At 46.4% G+C, this 21,400-nt stretch overlaps 1 protein-coding gene across 5 annotated transcripts in view; it reads right to left on the reverse strand.

Moving 5' to 3' along the window:
- The window catches only part of MSI2 (musashi RNA binding protein 2), a gene marked incomplete at both ends in the record, with an annotated part of 373,209 nt that overhangs the window by 348,643 nt on the left and 3,166 nt on the right, over positions 1–21,400 (reverse strand). For all 5 annotated transcript variants that reach the window (XM_084236676.1, XM_084236678.1, XM_084236675.1 and 2 more), the window contains one exon: positions 19,009–19,050. In XM_084236676.1, coding sequence (XP_084092802.1) covers positions 19,009–19,050 — 42 coding nt within the window. The remainder of the gene's footprint in view (positions 1–19,008; positions 19,051–21,400) is intronic.

Consider the following 21,400-nt stretch of genomic DNA (forward strand, 5'->3'; position numbering starts at 1 on the left):
GACCTGGGCACTCATCTGACCTAAAGCGACAGCCTACAACCCTGAAAGACAAGCTGGCCACACACACGCTTCTTTATCACCTCAGCAAGAATTAAGGCCCAGGAGGCCGGCACTAATTTTAGTATCAGATTTATTATGCAGCAGGGAGCAGGAATTCTTCAGGTCTGTCCCTCGTCTCTGTGAGGAACTCAAGCGCCTTCAGGATGGCTCCTCAGAAGAGGAGCAGCAGATTCCTTACATCTCGGAAACCTTGGAAAAGATGAGACCAGCCCTCCGGGAGGCTTTCTACTCCTCAGAGCCCTTTCCGGAGGTTTCTGTCTATGAGCGCCCTCTGAATACGAGACCACCACAGACCTCTCACTGTGTTTGAAACAAACCCCGTCATCCCAAGCGAACGAAACTGCAAGGTCACAAAGCAAGAAACAATCTGAAACAGAGCCCATGAGTGGCTAGTCCCCCTGCTTTGATCTCAAAAGAAACAGAAAAAGTCAAAACGCAGACACCTTTTCCAAGTCCAGGTCCTCCGTCAGCCACTTCACCCTGGCTCCATGGAACATCCTAAATGAAGACATGTTTTTAGGCTGTTTTATCTCACCCAAGCTTCCTCACCTCCATCTGCTGGGCCTCCTTTTGTCTGCTCTGGGGCCTCGTTTCATTCCAAATTATCTTATGGCGCAGGTCTGTCACTGGGTAGCTTTGGCAGTTGTCAGTCAACCCGACTGCTTAACTCCAGACAGTCCTTTTCACAACAAAAGGCCTCACTGAGGCAGAACAAGTGAGCTCACCTTTGATTTGCTCACCTCTCACATGTGCAAAAAATGGCTCTGAGGCCTCTACTGAGCAGGGCTGCACTCAGGAAAGACTGAAATGCAGTCTGTCAGGAAACAAGGCTTTTTAAAGCACTCTCTGGAAGACAAGATCCTAGTCTGGGTTCTGCTTGCAGGAAGAGCTAAATGGAGTGGGCTGGAATGGAATTAGCCTCTCAGAACCCAGGGATAGATTGAGAGCCTCAACACCAATTTGCTGGAAGGCACTAGGAGAGAAAACTCAGAGGACCATTTGGATTTGCAGATACAAACAACTCACTTTGTACATGTGGAGTTTACCAGAGAAGTATTATTGTCCGCCCACCAGACAAAAGAGAAGGAAAGGCCCAAATGGGCCCAGAATTGGCGGGCAGTGGCCCTGCAGGTAGCAAAAGTACCAGCGCCAGAATGTACGTTGCTCCTGCAATGTTTCCTACAAGGTCCACCTCTTCACAGACAAGTGGACTTCAGGCCCCTGGGCCAAGCAGGAGAGGTACCCACTGGAACACAAGGGAATGAGTGTTACCATATTCCTGTGGGATGAGCAACTAGCAAATACCAAGCCCCCAGGGTCCCTCACACACCTCCTGCCACCCCACCAAGACACTCCCTGGGGATATTACTCTGCAGCCTTATGGCCCCAATCACCAGGCCACACTTGGTAACGAGACCAGTGTGGACCCCTGACCTGCACAGAATTCAGGGTGCGCCATCCCCAATTGCCATCTGGACAGACCACCCCCACCCTAAAATCAGCAGAGTCATCATTATTGGCTCCCTAAGCTCTAAAGCTTATGATCCCCAAAGAAGGACCTGTAGGTAAAAAACTAGAACTTTTACTTGTTTTCAGCTTTTTTCTGCATCCATTTTTTTATTTTTAATGATTAGTCTATGACTTACGAAGTGCAAGCCATTTTAATAGAGCAGTACACGCATGTCACTTACACCCAAGAAAGAATATAATTGCACGTCTTAAGAAAGTTTACCAACAGGGTTAGTTCACCAAGTGTATGCACCTTTCCAATCATCGGGTTAATTTAATTCAAGCCCCGAGTCAGGCTCATACTGCCACTGGGGGCTGGGGACTCTGCCAACACCCCCACTGGGGGCTGGGGACTCTGCCCACACAAAACACCAGCCTACTTGCCTTTCGCTTTAACACCCCCCACCCCTCATAGCTCATCAAATCTCTAAGCTGCTGCTCCAATTTGCACGCATCCCCTTAAATCCATTCACTGGCCTCCACCTCCACATCCAAGAACTCCGTCAGGCCACCATGTTCTCTTGTGTTTGTCATTTATTGATCTCCCCACGTCTGCCTGGGACCCCAACAAGTAATTTCCATAGAGATCGTCAGAGTGATCGTTCTGAAAAAGGGCATTTCCATCCCTTCTTAAAACTCTTAAGTGGGGTCCCCAACCCTCTTAGGTTAAGAATAAACCCCAGCCCAGGAAGACATGGCCCAGCATGGTCCAGACTCTGTTCACCTCTCAGCCTCATGGCTCATCTCTCTCCTTCCCTCCCTCTGAATTCCAGCACTCAATGCACCCCCAACCCTCCCCTGCCCAAGTTCATGCTGATACTCACCCTTCAAAGTCAACCTCAATTTACTTCCCCAGGAAGCCTTCCAAAACCCACAGAAGACCTGGCTTCCCCGTTACACTCCCTGAAATATCCTATGCATTTTTGTAGCATTTATGTCAACTGCACTTCAATAATGGATCCCAAATAAGTTGCTCAAAGAACTTATGGGACAAGGTCATCCTCATCATGGTTATACCCACATTCCCCAACTTTGAGCCTGGCTCAGGATCAGGGCTCCAGACAAGTGTTTCATGGTGAGCAAACCAGTCTTTCACACTGACCTCTGCACCATTCACTTAAGCCCATCAGGAACAATTTGCACACAACCCCAAAAGCCAAGTCACCGAACTGCTCCCCTCTCGAGATTCAGCTTATGAGGGGCCTCCTCCATGAGGCCTGCCCTGTCCACTCCGTCCTCTGTATCCCTCCTGTGCATGGCAGACGCCAGCACAGCTACCTGTCCCAGCTAGCACGAGGCCTTGTTTGTCCGCCTGTCTCCCTGCAGCCTGGGAGCGGCTGCAGGGCAGGGTCAGTATCTGTTGTCTCTACAGGGTCTGAGAGTGCCCGGAGCGACTTTGTCCAAAACGAGGCCTAAATTGTGTTCATGTGCACACACCTTCCTTCACCTTCCTGAAAGATGCTTTCCACCACATTCCTCCTTCAAGGGAACAGCAACAGTAGTATAACAGCACCGCTGCCTCCCTTTTCCCACCTGTAACATCTTATTAGGCCGGCCCCCAAAAAGAAGCCAAGCTGATGGGTGCTGACCGGCCACAATGCTGGTGTCCACAGTCGAATGTTGTGGCAGGGGTAAGGAGTGTGGACCTGCCCCCCAGTTCAGACATTCCTGTTGCACATATAAGGCATGAGAAACAGGTGCTGGTTCCAATTAAAAACCATCTCTCAGGGCTGAGGGGGCAAGGAGGGAATGTAGGGAGGCTAGTGGGAGAGGAAGCAAGCAGACGACAAAACTTTGTCTACCAAACAGACTTAAGAACATTCTGAAATTGCAACGGGCCTTTGATCAGCCTTGCCTCAGTCAAGCAAGGCATTTGAATTTCAGATAGTGCCAGACATGAGCTTCTAACAACGAATATGGGTTTCAGTATCACTTTTCCCCCACCCCCCTACTGTAGTGAAGTGGCTAGTGTCTCCAAAGGGGGGTCCCCAGTAGCCATCACCCAAAAGCTGTCTGATGCCAGGGCAACTGGAGCCTCTAATTCAATATTGCAGGCAGGCTCACCCCAGACCTCCCTCTGTCTGGAAGGCTCCGAGAGAGGCCAGGGTGCAACACTGAGTCCCTTTCTGTCCAGAGTAGTTCATCACCTAAGTTCCAGACCCATTTCAGGCCTCGCCTCCTGCACTGCATATCTCCCTCTGTGGAGAGTTCTATCCAGATCAAAAAGTCACTCTGAAGGGTTCAAATGTTCTCTTGATATGGCCTTTCTGCTTCACACCTTGACAAAGGACTCAGGAACCTTAGACCACTAGAACACCGTTAACAGTAAAAGCAGCTCCTGTGTATAATGTGCTAACCACCTCCCAGACACTGTGCAAAGCTCTTTATGAACTGTCTTGTGCAATTCCTGCAGCCACCCTGCAAGGCAGAACTAACTGGGGACAGTCCCATTTTACAGATTGGGAAATTAACTAGCAAAGGTAAGCCAATTTTTCATGGTCACAAAGGCCTTACGTAATACCCTAAGACCACCAATCTCCTATCCCACTCTCATATCCAAAGCATTGCTGCTTTCCACCATACACTCCCTCATTCTTCCTCAGGCTACAGGTAGGGAAACTGAGACACGGAGCTGCACGGCAACTGGTCCAAGGTGACATTCAACTCATCAGCACTGAGCTAAGAACTGGAAGCCAAGTCTCTCCTGCCGGGCCTGGCACATTCCCCCACCGTGGCGAGTCATCTTCCTCATGCCCCAATCACCCACCAGAAAGAAAAACCAACCCAAACCCACAGGCTAAGGAATTAAGATCCCTAGTGTGACTCATGCTGGAGCGAGCAGGTTTCTTACCAGCTAGATTTCCTTTCCCCGTGTGTGCAGTGGAGCTCGTTGGTTTTCTCTGGCCTGGTCTTTTTGGCCACCCTCCCCGAAAAGACCAAATCAGCACCGGTAAAGTTTCAAAGCAAGAATCTTGAGTCTCAGTGCAAAATTAAGCGCCTCCCTGTGAGCTGGCACTAACGGGATTGCCTCAGAGAAAGTCAAGTTTCGCCCCATTTGGAAACTAAGGAAATGAGTCATGCCTCTTTCAGAAAGCTGGAGAAATGACCTTCACTTACAAAGAAGGAAACTGAGGCACAGAGCAGTAGCAGCAAGTTGGCCAAGGCCTCAGGCCGCTGGGGAGAGGGAATGGGTAGATGGAGGCAGGACTTCCTCGGTACCCAGATGCCCTGCGCTCAGGCGAGCTCCTCTCTGAAGAGCCAGGAGCTGCACATCTCGGGGACTCAGTGCCTCAACTTCTTCGTTCTCTTTATCCCTTTGGCTTCCAAACCCAGAAAACCACAGAAAGTCAGCACATGCAGGAAAGGAGCCACGTCTGTCACAACCGTTGAAGCTCCCTCATCAAGCAAGCGAGGTCTAAACTGGCTCCTAATTAATATTAACCCTCCAAATCAGAGTCATGCTCAGAAAACCTTGGATGAAGAGACACAGGGCGGGAGGGGAGTCTCCAATTTTCTTTTTACTTCATCTGGAAAATTAAGAGCACCGCTGATTTGAACAAGAAATCATCAAGGAAAGCAATCACAACTCCACACGGCCTGTAACTCGATGGACTTGGACGTGCAACCTGCCACTTTCATGTGCTGGAATTAAAATGATTGTGGCAAGAATTGCAATGATGGCAAGGGCTTGGCCCTCTCCTCCTTCTTCTTTAGAAAACAGGAAGGCCCCCCAAAAGAAGATTCTGAAGGAGACGGGGCAAGTGATTCTCCGTAGTTGTCAAAACATGCCAGCAGAAAACTGGCCCAAATATGCCAGCTCAGCACTACGGATGAGAATGTTCCCCCAAGACGCTTTACCTCAAAGGACAATGAAGGGGGCCGGGAACCAGGAGCACTGAAGGCAGGAGGGTGCCTGGAGACCCTCCACTCCAAATCCAACACTTATTTGCTGTTTCTGCATTAATTACAATAAACTGCTTCATAGCCTAGTGATCACTTAATGGAGCAGCAAATATGGCTTTCTCCCTATAATTAGTCAATGTAATCTCCTATTTCCCTCCTCCCAGCCGCCCCCTTCCATACTCTACACACGAACGTTCACGCACACCCCACCCTCTGCCCAAGATCCATGATCGTCATCATCGTGTTCCCCATTCCCAGTGCACCTGGTAAATTCCTCTCAACAGACACAGGAGGTGCAGAAGATTGATTTGCAAATGAGCAAGGAGAGCCACACCTCGGACGCCCTGAGGTGTCTGAGGCTTCTTCCAGTACAGAAGCTCTGCCACCTATTCCCATTCACACTGTGGGTCCCCTGGGCTTGTAGATCAAAACTTAATGTCCCGTGCCCCTGGGTAAAAGGTTCTGTGAAAGGCAATATGCACCCCCATCCCAACACTCTCCCTCCCTCCCAACTGTCCTCTTCATGGCTAGGAAGCTTTCATTTCCCTAAAGCTACTCCAACTTCCAAAGTACCCCAAACTTCTTCAACCATCCAGCCCTCTACCTCCGGTCACCACTCAGTATCAGAGGGACAGACCCACCCTCAGAGACTTGTGGATGACAGCTAAGAGTTCCTGACTAAATTAAAAGATTTTCTTCACCTTAGACACTCCGGTTTGTGAAATGAGGCCCTGGAGACAGCCCCCTTGTGTGTAGATCAAGGCTAAGACCTACTTTCTGTGGTCTGCTTTCCTCTACTCAGTCTTCTGAGGCCTACAGAGCCAACTTTAGGTATTCTTACCTCCAGCAAGAGTGGCACTCTTTGTATTGCTCTCATTTTCAAGAGGGGTTAAAAAAAAAATAAATAACTTCCTGGTTATGATGGTCAGAATGAACATGTTTTGAATGTGAACCACACACTAGGTGTCTCACAGCTCATACACACAACCATTGTGCCCATTTTTTAGGTGTGGAATTGAAGCTCAGGAAGGCCGAGATACCTTCCTCAGGTCACTGTTAGTGGCAGCACTAAGACTCAAGGCCCTAATCCAAGTCACGCCGCATGTCCACCCCAATCTTCGGTAACTCCTGCACATACACACACCCACATGTGCATATACTCTTTCTCACACATTATGTAAGGAAAAAAAATACATATGGCAGTAGACTGCTGTGCACACAATTCTCCAACCACCAAGTAAGGCCGACAGTCAGATTGTGCCAAACTTACCACAGGACGTCACTCTCCCTAACAATATCACAACTCACACATCCACAGTGCTCACTATGTGGCTGACAGTTCTTGTAGCATCTGATGGGCTAACTCCTTTAATCCTCACAGCAACCCGGTGAAGCAGATAGGATTATTAGCTCATTTCAGAGGTGATAAAACTAAGGCACAGACTATTGGGGTAACTTGCTCAAGGCCACACAGTAAGGATCAGAGCAAGGGTTCTACCTCAGGTAGCCTGGCTCAAGTCCATGCCTTTACACACCAAGCTACACCACTTCCATAGAAAGTAATAAAAGTAATTAAATAGGTGATTGATACAGACTGGGGGATGGGTGGTATCAGGTCAACATTTGGGGCTCTCTTTTCCCATATTTTCAGGCCCCAACTTGAATGACACGTCATTCACAAGCTGGTTTCATGATTTCTCCATCATGAACAATTGTTCTATTCAAGCTTTCCCATCAATATCTGAGACAAGGGCCAGAAGGACCGGAGGAACTGGTCTCTAGGCAGCTTTTAAAGCCCCGGGATAGGGGGAAATGTTTGAGGATGCTTGAGTTCAAACCCACAGAGCACTTCCCTCCACCTGGAGGTTTTGTCTGGCTAGCCCTGAAAATCATTCGCTTCCAATGAACATAATCAGGTCCTTTTCATGAGATGCCCCAGGGTTCTTTGCTCCATTATCTCTTGACCGCTTGGGGAAGAACTCAGGTGACTGTGTCCATGGCCCGTTCCACTCTCCTCCAGTGGGGTCACGCTGAAGAGGGGAAGCCAGGAGAGCTAATGTTGCGAATGCACAGGCTTTGAGCAAACAGGATGATGTGGCGATAAAGGCAATCACAACATGCTAACGTGGCAGCAAGCCAAACATAGGCTGCCCAGGCAGGACTTGTGCTCAAAAGAACTTTAATTGAATTCTTTCAGCAAGTGCAGCAGAAAAATTCATAATGAGGGTCCCCCACCTCCCATCACATCAGTGCTACAGTTGTGTGGATGCAGTGAAAATCATTTTTAACAAGGATATAGGACATTTGTGGATGCTAACCTGAACATTATGTGCTACAGGGAAAAACAATGACCAAACCCATAGATTTTTATTTTCAGGGCGACTTAAACAAGGCATTCTGCTATAATCAGCTTTACTGCCCCTATTAGTACAGGAAAACAAGTTCTGAACCTGGCTCCCCAGTGAAAAATGCAAAATTTGTATAATTAAAATTATACTTGTGAAATTCAAACACACTTTAATTTCCTAAGGGCCCCCTAATCAAGTCAGAAGTTCTTACTAAAACCAATTATCTGCTTTGAAAAGAGGAGAGGAGGCATATCCACGTAGCGGTCTTGTGGAGACTCACAGCCCAACTGCTTCCTAGGTTCAAGCATTCTAATTTGATCCTTCTCCCTAGGTGGGCTAGATGGTGAACCCATCGGTTGGTTTTTATTAAGTGTTATGTGTGTAAATTTAAAAATCTTTGTTTGCTGTTAGCTACAAAAATGACATGTTTGAGAGATATCCCAGAGGGAATTAAGTTGAAATGGATATTAAAAAGAAAAGGAAAAAAAAAAAAAAAAAACACAGACATGCATCAATAAATACAGGGTGGAGTTCCCCCCACCCCACCACTCCAGGCCCTATCTAGCTTTTTTTTAAAAATCTTGGAGGAGATTTTCAAACAGTTGCCTGTTACTGTTTAGAATAACTCACCCTAACACCCTGGTGAGGGAGAGCAGGAAGATGCCAGCCTCGTTTCTGAAACAGGCTGACCACAGAGCCAGGTATTCCCAAGATCCTATCCAGTAAGGCAGCTAGATCCAGGTTTCTCACCTCCTTACCAGGTAATCTACCTGAAACACAGCAGCTTTTCTCGAGCAACTAGAAATTCTCACACAAGAGCAACACAGAAATACAGAATACTCTCCGAGGCACTAAAATATTTAAGAAGCAGTGGTTTCAATGTTCTGGTTATACCGTCAATATGAATTCTTATCAAGTTAGGACCTTTGGGGGGTGGGGGAGAGGGAGAGGGCCAGAAAAAGCCATGTATCTACAGGTTTTCTCTTCCCATTTCAGAGATGAGGATATTGACTTTTGACACTCTGGCCTTGGGAGTTCCAATAGTGCCCTATGGTGTCAGCCTTGCATGCCACCCACATAGGTTCTAGAAGGTACCTAGATAGTCAAACAAAAAGCCAATTTTTCTTAAAACTTTACTTTTCTTCAGCAGGTGGGAAGAAAATTCCCCACACGTGGCCTCCCTAGGCTGCAGAAAGAAGGTTGCAGCCAAACTGAGGGTTGGTGTTAAAACACCCATGGAGAGACTTCGGAGAGCCAGCACGCGCGTGCACCGACACAGAAACTCCCACACACACACGCAGGAGGAAGCCCACTGAGCTGAGAGCAAGTCCTGGGAACTGCTACTTCCCTGGTTCCTTGTCTCCCTCCCACCAGAGCGGTCACCTCATTAATGTCACTCAGCATCACGTTTTGCTACACTAGGTCTTTCTGCACTCTGCTCCCGCAGGCAGCTGAGAGCCAGCTTCCATTGTAAACTTCTGTTCTTTGGGAAACTATCAAAAGCTTTGACTGGAGAAAAGAAAAACTTTATAGGGCCTCTCTGCTCACTCTTTCCCCTCCTCCAGTTTCTTCTCTTTGGTGCTTTATTCAAAATCACTACACATACAAACCCTGCTTGAAAGTCGTTTACAACATGCCAGTTTTAAAAAAAAAAAAAAAAGAAGAAAGAAAGAAAGAAAGAAAGAGAGCTAGTGATTGCAGTGCCCCATCTATTTGCAATTGCCCAAAGAGAATAATTCATTTCAGTGGAGGATATGGATGAAGCCCTGAATACATTTCAACACCGTTTTCTGCCCTTCAAAACAATAAAAATGTAAAAACCCAGTCGAAAGAAGGCCTGAGGTGGCAGGAACGAGAATCTCTTGACCCCCAAGGAATTTATTCTCCTGGAGCACTCTCTCCGCAGAATGCATCATCAAGACCATTTTATTAGATTTTTCTAAACCCTTGAAATTGTCACATAATTGAAACAGAAACAGCAATTTAGAGCTCTGAATGGATTTCTTAAAACGAAGACTCTGGGCTAGTCCAACATCCCCTCCTTGCCTGCTCTCCCCTCCTAACCTAAACTTAAGGCCCTTGCACACAAAACCCCATTATCCTTTAAGTCCATTCCCCCCACATTCACACCCCTCCTTATCATAAAAGTTACACATTCCCTAAGTCCTTAGATTTCAGGACATTTGGGAGAAACTCATCCCAGACAACAGGCTAAAAAAAGAATCCATTAGCATTAACTTGCCTGTCACAGCCAGTGACAAATAAATGAATGTGATGCTTTCAGATCAGTCATTGGTGGAACTACCCCCAGGCAGATAAAGACCAGGACTGGGAGGGAGCGGGAGCACAGGGAGTCCTCTCACACAGCAGTGCCGGAGCTGTCCCTAGCCGCTCCCCAGGACTTCTCTCTCACAGGCAGCAGAAACACAGGCATCAGATACAGAAGAGGAAATGAGTTCCTAATGCCCGTGAACATCCCCAAGATAAAGGAGGCCCACTATCTCCCCTTTCAGAGTCAGGACCCCAGAGTCAGACCAAGCCACTGAAAGATTTTTCCAACTCTCCACGACGCAGAGTAGAGAGGGCAATCCACCCTGCTAGGCCAAGGTCTCCTGCGGCCTGAGCCGGGCCATCGCTGACGACAGTAACAGATAACACATGCGTGCAGTGGCCCCACTATGTGTAGAATACACCTCAGGCCCTTTATACACATTAACTCTCCAATGCCCTTAACAATTCTATGATGTGGGCCTCCCTGGTGGCACAAGGGGTTAAGACGCAGCCTATGAAACTATCCGCAGCCACTGCAGCCGAGTTTGATTCCCAGCCAGGGAGCTACCCACATGGCGCAGCAGACCTCTTCGGACTCACCTGCTGCTCCCCTCAGCAGTGTATTTCAGTCAGTCTGCCTGTTCTGTTCCCCACGCTGTCTCTGGTGAATCCTCTCACCACCCCACACCTCTGGCCTGTACCCCAGTTCTTGTATGCATAAATAAAGAAATCTTTTTTAAAAATAAAAATAAATGAAACAATTCTATGATGCGGGTACCGTTAAAAGTCCCATTTTACAGATGATGAAATGGAAGCGCAAAACCATTCATGCACCCAAAATTTCATGGCTGGTAATGACATTTAATGCAGCTAAACAGGGTCTTAGAAAACAGGCAACAGAAATTAACCTGAAGCTTCCTTACCAGACTACAACAATTTCTGTTCTTCAGCCTGATTATATTATAGTCATCAGGCAAAGTACTAGAATTTAAAATCTACCCATCCATGCTAAAGGCAAATGGGGCTTAGTGGTTAAAAGAACAAGAAATTGCAATTTAGGCAGATTTGGTTCAAAGGTCAACCCTGACCCTTACAAGTTCTCTGGTCTTAGGGAAGCTGGCCTAGGCCTCAGTTTACCCATCAGCCCAATGGAGAAAACACCAAATACTCTAAAGCAGTATTGTAGGGATTAAATGAAAGGAGACTAAATATCTGAAGATTTAGTATGGTCTCTGGAAGACACTGACTCATAGTAAGTGACAGCCATTATTTTGAATTCATTTTTCTATTTGATTATTCAAGGTCTCAAAACTAAAATAGTATACAGCCAGGCACCCACCCTGTGAGTAACGTTCCAGAAGGCTGAGAGATTAATGCACTCTACCCTTGAATGGGAGGGAGACACATTGCTGTGCTTAGGGCCCAGCGGGATACCTGACTCTGCTGGACTACACAACCTGGTGATGCTACAATGTACTAAGGGTGTTTGCTCACACCCCTCATACCACACAGCAGGCAGAGGTCAAGATTCCAAAACATCATGTTCTTCATGCCAGGCAGGCACTTGGCCCAAGGTGACCCTAGGCAATCACAACCTATGAAGTCACAGGTCAGGCTGTTCTGAGCCACGGGGCACAAACATTGGTGTCATACCAGCAACCTCTGATTTCCATACCAAGAAATGACATCTCCCTGTCTGCACAAAGTTAAATCAAGATCACGGCTTGGACGAGGACAAAGTACAGAACTATGTAGTGTGGGCTCTACTGTGCTCCCTTATTAAGGAGGCACAGAGGTGCAGAAGGTAGAAACAAGAGAATGACAGAGCTCTCTGCACACTGCCACACAGCCCAGGATGTGCCCAGAACATCACTCCCAAAGAAGGACTGACAGTCTAAGAGAACACAGGACGAATTAGGTGGATGCGTCTGATCTAAGATGGAAAGTTCTCCACGAAACCCCATTAGTCGTGGTCCTATCAGTAAAATCAAAAAAAGCTCAGAACATCAAACAAGGCGTCCATGTGATCTGCACACATACAACAGGTTCCCCAGCACTGGCCAAATAAAGTGCCAACTCTCTGGCTTTGCTTGGCATTCAAGGCATTCTGCAACCCAGTTCCACCTACTCTGCAAGCCTCACCCCAGACCACTCTGCAGTGACACCTTCAGCTACAGCCGCACACTGTGCTGTCCCCTAGCCCCAGGAGGAAGCGCATAATCCTGCCATTCTTCCTTCCTACCTGCTTTTCAGAATCTGGGGCAAAAACCACTTCCTCCTCCAGGAAGCAATCTCGATTCTTCCTTCCTCCTCATGCTGTTCCTACCTCTCCTGCTGTGCTCATCTCATCCTCTCCTGTATCACCAGGAACAGTTCTCCTCCCAACCTGGAGGGATGATCTCTGTAGACATACTGTCTCTCTCTCGTCACTCTGCACTCACTCTATCGAAATGGAGATCGACGGCATGCAAAAGAACAGTAATTAAGAGCTACGGTTTTTTTAAAATTAGTGAAATATGCTTGTGCCCTTGGAGTTTATTGTCCAGTGAAGGTAATAAGACATGAGTCCAAATAACCATAAACTCAGAACAAAGTGCCTAACACAGTTCCTGGTGCTAAGCAGACACTTGGTAAATATCTCCTGAATCCTAGGAGTGACAGTGGGTTAGAGACCCCCACCTTCCAGTGCTCTTCCCTGTGCAGGCTTTCACCTCCAACCATGTGTTCCAGAACTGTCCACTGCTCACTGCTTACTTGCCCCGCCAGAGTGAAAACTCCATGAGGGCAGGAACTTTGTCTTACTGTTCACACCATCCCCAGAACCTCGCAGTTTCTGTGGGCATGTTGCAGGTGCCTGACAAGTTTTGGTGAATAAATGAGTGAGAGTGCCTCGCAGGACACCCCGCAATGTGTCAGTGTTACGGCAGGCAGGCCCACAGTCAAACGAGAGGCAAAGTGTTGAGGAAATCCAGAGAAAAGGTATTACCTTCAAGAGGAAGCAAGGACAACTTTATGGAAAAGGTTATGACTAAGTAGGGCTTGGACAGAGGGGACAAGGGTCTGTTTTTTATTCAAGAGAAAGAAGGCAGGGAAATGTGGGGGCGGGAATGCACACAAAGAGCAGCTATTTGAAGAAAGGCGAACACTCAGTTTCAAGGCAGCAAATGTGAGATGAGTCAGGAAATACCCCTCTGCACAGATCTGTGGGCATTCGGAAGCCACTGAGGGTTTCCTGAATTCCCCCCAAAATGGATGCACACGTAGCCTCAGCAACTGAAAGCTTAAATGAGCTCTTGTTAAATGAACAACTACATCTTCCTGTGTATTCTCAGGGCTTTGAGCCAGAGAACACCTGGGTTTAAAAAAATAAGGCAAAAAAACAGATGCACCCTCAAAGGGCACCAGGATGTTCACCTGGCTCCTCAGAGTGCCCCCCCCTCCTCCCTTCCCAGGGACAGAGGGGTCTCACCTGTATGCCAAAAACATATGACATAGGACGCAGGTGCTCCATCATCTCGGTAGACTGACCTTAACAATCAAACAAGAGGGCCTCCCTGGTGGCGCAAGGGATTAAGCACAGCGCTATGAAGCTATCTGCAGCCACTGCACCATGAGTACCATCCCCGGCTGGCCAGGGAGCAACCCACATGGCGAAGCAGACCTCTCCTGTCGCGCCCACTGCTCCCCTCAGCAGTGTATTTCAGTCAATCTGCCTGCTCTGTTCCCCACTCTGTCTCTAGTGAATCCTCTCACCCCCTGCACCTCTGGCCTATACCCCAGTTCTTGTATGCATAAATAAATAAATATTAAAAAATAAAAACAAACAAGAGTCTAGGAGGAAAGGACGAGGGAAAGGACATTTGTAGGACAAGGTGCCCTTCTTCCCGAGCTGACACCTGCTGCTGACTGGGAGGAAGGAGCTGTGATCGCCGAGAAGAAAGACACTATGCCACTAATCCCCAGGGTCCTCGATGTGGTGGACGGGTACTCAGACACACCACATCCCTGCTGGGAATGAGAAACCCACCAGCAGGTCAGTTAACTGTGGCTGCCCAGATGACAGCTGCAGATCATCCAAGATGGCAAGACGCTAGAATGACCTGACCCACAGCAGTAGGGGAAGGCCAGATGCCGAAAGCTCACCCCCTCGCCCTTGAGAAGCTGCCAAGAAACTGCTCCCCCGGAACAGGAGGTGCATGTGTAAAACGTTCGTGCTGCACTACACCCATCTGGATGCATGTTTCACGGAGAACCTTCCAGGCCCTGAGGCCTCATCAGCAACAGGAACAGGAAAACCAGGCATCTAGCTGAACCTTGCCATAACTTAGCTGTGGGGCCTAGGGCAACCAATGTAACTTCCCCGGGTGTCAGCTGCCTCCAAGGTGAAAAAGTCCAGCTCGGTTCAATTCACTGGTCTCACAGTTAGTGAAAACCTACCACCCACAGCTCCCTACCATCAGGCAGCTTACACTCTAGGATTTATGAGGTCGTTTTCACCATAAAAATTTTTTTCATTCCATAAAAATAATTCTCTAATAACATCAGCAAGCATTTCTGAGTGCCACTTGGTACCAGGCACCCAGTAAAGAATTTTGCATTCATCTTTAAAATCACTCCCTGTTGGGGCCTCCCTGCTGGCACAAGGGGTTAAATCTCAGCACTATGAAGCTATAAGCAGCCACTGCAGCACCAGTTCAATCCCCAGCCAGGGAGCAAACCCACATGGCACAGCAGACCTCTCTGTCTTTCCCGCTGCTCCCCTCAGCAGTATGTTTCAGTAGATCCTCCTGTTTTGCTCCCCACTCTGTCTCTGGTGAATCCTCTCACTCACCTACCACCTTCTGGCCTACACCCCAGCTCTTATATGCATAATTAAATAAAATAAATCTTAAAAAAAAAAAAAAAGAACTGAAAGGTAACACCTAAAATTAAAAAAAAAAAGAAATCACTCCCTGTTGGGCATTCTACTCCCCTTGTTTTAAAGAGAGGGAATTGAGGGAGGGGGGTGTTAGATGACCCGGCCATGGTCACACAGCTGTGACTGAAGGCAAGTGGAAAGAGGTCAAAGAAATGAGAGATCCGTGATTGGCACATAATGTTTTAGTTTCTAAAATGTAAGACTTTATTATCCACAAGGACAATCAGCATGGATGGTGAGTTACACCCAGACTCACTCTTGCCAGCAGATACCAGGCAGTCTCTTAGTTTGTCTACACAAGAAAAAGAACCCACGAGCTTGAGCAAAACTTGCAAGCAGCCCACATTTCTGCCCAAAAGGACCGAAGAAAGGATATGACAAGACTGATCTCAATCCCCATTTCTCCAATGGTTTCAAATTAAGCCATCTTTTCAGAGTAGCAGGACCATTTTAATTTTTAAAAAGATGGAGGGGAGCCTCTTACATATTTTACAAAATGAAATAATCATCTGGAGAAAGAGGAAGATACAGAACAGACCTATCTGCTTCTGATCAAACTGTACTTCACTCATTAGCTGCCGCTAGTCTCCCAAGAGTCGCCCCCTCGACTCATTAATAAAGCCCCATTATACTTCACTTGAGACGTCACATTTACATCAGGAAGGGTGGGATAAATGAAATGCAGGATTCAAAACCTTCCCTTTGGTCCCTCATAAAAATTCTGGTCAAAACAGATTTTTATTTATATGATACATTAAAGAATATTATGACAGTACTAACATGAAATCTGTTCTTCACTGCCATAGATTTTTTTCATATTAAGTTACAAATTCTTTCCACTAGTCCTGTTTTAACACCTCTACGGAATATTTCTCTGGCGAGTGTTAGCGAGGGACAGCCAGAAAGCAGAGAAATGAATTTTAACTAAAACACACGCTGACATATCATTTTCAAGCTCCTCACCCAGTCCACGAGGAAAGTGGGCACAGTTCACCCAGCCACCGAGACCCTCGCACGCACACAGAAGCTTTATTGAAGGGTGGTAAACAGTAAATAAATAAGGGTTGACTTAAAGTTCTATACTCCTGCCAGCCGGCTTTAGGCTGCCAACACTAACATCAGTCTGAAGTCGCTGTGGCCAGGCTCAAATTCTGTGGGAAAATAACCATGGATAAGGAAGGAGCTTTGTCCCCACTCTGCTCCAACTCTGGCCACCACACACCTCACCAATTACCCGGATGGCTCACTGAGGCTGAGCAACCCCAGACCCCTCTGAAAGGAAGCCCAGAGGGGTCAGATGGAGAGATATGACCAGACTGGTGCCCCACAAGAGGGTGACCTCATAGAAGCTGAGCCAGTTGCCTGGTCCCATGAAATGAACTTGGAACTTCTGAGCACTGCCTGAGGATCTGCCCTTCACAGCCTGATGGCGACTGAGCTGCCTCCAACTCCATAACTCAGAGACCACCCCCTGGGAGGCTCCCCCAATAGGGCACACTGGGAGAGAGCCTGTTCTGGAGCAGGCTGCTTGGGTGTGTTCCTTATACCACTTCTCAACCCATCTGCACCTCGCTTTCTCATCCATGAGGAATGGCGAAGATCCTAGTACCCACGTAATAGGGCAGAAGTGAAGACTGAGCGACTAATATACATAAACTCAATCGCTATCATTTTTATTGCTAGACCTCTCGTAGGACTGGTGTACGGGTCTAATAAAAATAACAGTAAAAATAGCAAGTAACACATATGGTATTGCCATGTGCCAGATTGGCTTTTTTTTAAGCACTTGTATTAATTTATTAAATCTGCATAAAACCCTATGAGATGGGAAAACTGAGGCTAAAGGAAGTTCAATAAGTTTCCCAAATTCACACAGCTTAGGCGTGGTACAGCCGAGATCTGAAGCCAAGTTGCTAAGCTTGAAATTAACAATAACAACGATGATGCCCAAACCAATAATGAGGAGGAGAAGACATCATGAGGCCCTCACCCGGGATCAGGTGCTAGTATTCTTCACAACCACCTTCTAAGGGAGTTACTATCCCATTTTGCAGGTGAGGAAACTAAGACTGCGAGAAGGCAATCTACTCAGCGTCATAGCACCAGGAATTCAGGTGGAGATAACGAACAGGAAAGTCCCTTGTGAAGTAGATCATAAAAGGTAAGATACTGTTATTAAATCTCTAGAAATCCAAGGAATGATGAACTCTCCCAATGGGTTTCATGTTAGTTCCCATCTAAAAGTCTGACAATTCGTGAGAAAAATCCAAGACTCTGGGATGGAGGAGGGGTGGAGGATGTATACACTTTGACGATCTTAAGAAAGAGTCGTCTCATTTTCAAGTTAAATGCATTGCTGAAAAACCAAACGCCAGAGTATATTTCAGTAAAACGCTGCCTTCCTCATTTAAAAAAAGCAAGGGGAAGGAGAAAACAGGTCAGACCCAGGGTTTGACCAAGTCAGGATTTTTCCAGTTTCCCTCTCGGGTAATCTGATCCTAGTTTCTGGGTGATCAAATGACTAACCTGGAAATTTGAAGATTCACACTTATGGAAGAAACAGCGATTCTTCCAAACCCAGGATATACTGCTAACGCTGGAAAGCCTTCTGAAATGTCAAGGATTACACACAGTTTGGAAAGCAATCTTTAAACAGATAAGACAGCCCCCAAGTTTGTGCTGAGGAAAGAAATAATATAACCTCTTAGGTTCATTAATTCCCATTACTTGCTTAAGCATTAGGAAAAAATGTCTTAAGAAAATGTATTGCTATTTTACTTAAGAGGTTCATGCTTCCTTTGAAAGAGAAGGGAGAGGAGAGGGGAGGGGAGGGGAGCAGAGGAGAGGGGAGCAGAGGGCAGGGGAGGGGAGGGGAGGGGAGAGAAAAGGAATTACATGCAAGACAGAGATTCATGTAACAGGCTCCAAAACTGAAGTTCTCAAACTATCACCTGCAACAGCCAACGTTTCCTTTATTAATGTACAAAAACATTCCTTCCTTTACACAATGAAAAGGTTCCATTTCTAGGAGGCGATGCTTAATAAAAGTAACTCAATTTGCTGAAGCCACAGTTCTTTCCCTTTATAACCTACAGTCAGAAGCTTCACGTTTCTCCCTTTCCCTACAAGTGCCAAGGCCACAGGATACAGAGAAAATGTTTCATCCAGCATTACTCAGGGAAGAAAAAAGCATAATTAAAAACTGCAAATTTAACATCTAAGCCACCATCCTTTAAATTTCATCTTTAGCTTCATGCAGCTGTGTTCGCATAGCCACACCTGGCAAGCCTAGTGAAAACTGTGTTAGCTCCACACTTGTGAGGAGGTGAAGGCCTATCTTAATCCATTAAGCAAGCCTTGTAGCACCACTCCAACATGGTTACAACATCTGCAGCACTTCTCTGCCCGGCACCAGTACTTGCACAAAGCAGTCGCAGCACTGTTGATTTCAAGTGTGTCTGATTGATCCAACCAACCTGAAGCCGGGATGGCCACTGCTGCTCCCGCCATATACAGGTCCCTACGAACCTGTAAGTTGTTGTCCCAAGAAAGGCGAAGTTGTTTCCTTAAAGCCCACCACCCCTCGCCATAAATCCAAAGTGCAAGGCCTCAAAAGAGTACCCTCCAAAAGAAAGTTACAGGGAAATGTCCAACTTCTCCCAATATGATCTCAGCAATGCTTGAAAACAAATAAGAGTGCTTGCATACACATTGCAACAGACAGAGCGCCACGTCGCCCGCTAAGGCACAGGCTTGTTGCTGGTTTGTCCCTGCTCCTTAACTGGATGCTCAGAACCCACCTTAAGATGGCTAACGTGGGGACGCCTGGTTATCTCACAGAGCTCCTCGCCTGGACTCTCAGCTGGCACCAGCTGGCACCCTGAAGGAACAGCGCGCACCAGGTCTCAATGCTTCATTGCTAGTGCTCTGTTTTGAAATTTGAAATCCTTGGCAACCATCTCTGAACGCTAAAATCCTATAACTGATTCTCCTACTTACCTTGGGTTGCGCTCGACGGGGAAATGCAACTTTGGGGTCAATCTGAGAAAAAAATGGGAAAAGTAGGAGTCAATTGTGGTGCTTTGAGGGAAGGAAACAAACTATGATTAATCACCTAATTATTAATCACTCATTTCTCAGGCTTATAACCACTCTTTTAGTAATTTCCCAAGCAACTCGAAGTTCCTGAAACTTCAATCTAAACATTCCTTATACCTCCCAAGATATAACAGATAGAACTATACTTTCTGAAATGCCCCACCATATATTTCAATGTGTAATGCTCTTAATAGGCCAGATCTCAGGTGCTCTTATTTAGGCAATAAGACATTGAATATTAAATGGTACCTGCATCTAATTTGTGTTGCAAGGCTAGAAGATGGGAACATCATCGTTGAAAAAAAAAAAATCATACCCTGAAAATTAAATGTAAAAATCCTCCAGCAGTAGGTAAGTGGCTGGTATTTCCTCCCCCTGAGGATAACTAAACAACACGGAAGGGGATTACAAAAATTTTTAAATCAACATCCCAAAACTCCCCAGACATCTAACACCATGCTCTGCCTGAATTAATTCACTCACTTTAGCAAAAACAATGTGCAATCAAAAAGATGGCTCATTCTGTAGTTATACCTCAAGAAAAAGCAGGTGTCAAAAACTATAGAGGTTGGCTGGTTCTTAAAAAAATAATAATAAAGAAAGAAGTGGAAACACACAAGCTAAATCTGCCTGGATATTGGGGGGGGGGGGGAATCGCAGGGGGTAAAAAACATGATCAACCTAAAATCCCAAATTAGAAAAGTATAAGAAAATCGTTCAGGAAAAGGTTTTTTAAAAAAAAAAATGAGACTCCAGTTTAACAATTAGGGCATTCCTCCTTCCCAACTCCAAGCAGAAGGGGAAAACATCCGATGCCCCAGACCAGTCACCAGTGGAACACAGGATTCTCAGTCAGGAACTGGCTTTCCATACAAAAACAATTCCCACAGAAGTATCTGAATCTAACAGGCTGATTTGGGGCAGGGGGCAGTGGAGGGGAGTTGTTGGGTAGAAAATACGGGAAGGGGAGGAATAAAAAAAATATTCCCAGGCCTCCCCTGGTGGTGCAGCAGTTGAGCGCTGGGTTGCGAGGCTGCCCGCAGCCTCTGCAGCGCCAGTTTGATCCCTGGCCACCGGCGAGGGTCCCCCCCCCACCCCAAAAAAAAATTCCCATTGTTGGTTTTCATTAGATTTCTAAATGTCACAAATCTTTGGGTAAAATTCAACACAGAAAGTGGTGTGGATGTTGCGACAAGTTATTTATTTATAGGCTTGGGCTTTCATATTAAAATGTTCCCCTTTTAAAATGTAAATCTGAACCTTGTTTTCAGTTCTGCCAAGGGAGGGAGAAAAAGAGGACTACCTGGGGCAAAAGCACAGAGGAGGGAGGAAAGGCACACCAGGGATCATTCAAATGTCCCCAGACTTCCATCTCCTAGGACCCTGGCCGCTGTCTCATACGAAGATTTACCACCTTTATTAAGGTAGTTTCAAGAGCTAATAGAAGCCTGCAGCCTGTTTTCTACCTTTAAACATCACCTGAGAAATGAGAGATTATTTTTCAAAAACTAAAACAGACAAAAATCTCTGATCTAGGAAACTAGCCTTGCATCAAGATTAACATTACCACATCTACAGGTGTATTCAGCACTGGCTAGAACTGTCTACAAGAGAGATACAACAGGTGTGGATTTTCCATTCAGTTGCCCAGACGTAAAGACAGACACGTCTTTTCATAAACACTCCCCTGAAGTACGTTTTTAGCTGACCAGCACACAACTGAAATCATAAGTCACCTTATTTGTGGGGTATAAGGTGAGGGGCATGTGGTGGAGAGGCAAGGAGTTGAAGGAAACAGAGCACTAAAAAAAATATAATATTGAAAATGACAAAACTCAGAGCCAATTCCGAATGCCTCCAAATGCCTATATTGTGTGTTGCTGAGCACGGTCGGAGTCCTCCAGTGTGCACTCACACCCAGTGTGTGCTCACACCCAGTGTGCATTCACACTTGGGGCTCTTAGAGGAGAGGAGGGTCAGCAAGTATGGCAAATCCCAACCTTTTGCACATCCCTGTCAACTACTTTTTTTTTTTTAAATGAACAAAAAAGAAAACTACCGAAAATAAAAACATTAGTTAGTTAGGTACAGCTCTACTTACTGTAGCTACAATCCTCTAGGAAAAGACTAGGGTACTATTTTGGATGTGAATGGCCGTTACCTAAACAAAGCTTTTAAGGTAACGGTAAACAAGATCCTCGTTTCCATGTCAATAAACCAACCGCTTCTGCCTCCTGCACTGAACGTTGAAACAAAGTCAAAAGCTACGTTATTCTAAATAATAGCGACCAAA

The sequence above is a fragment of the Talpa europaea genome, assembly GCF_964194135.1.
Source record: "Talpa europaea genome assembly, chromosome: 7".
Classification (NCBI taxonomy): Eukaryota; Metazoa; Chordata; class Mammalia; order Eulipotyphla; family Talpidae; genus Talpa; species Talpa europaea.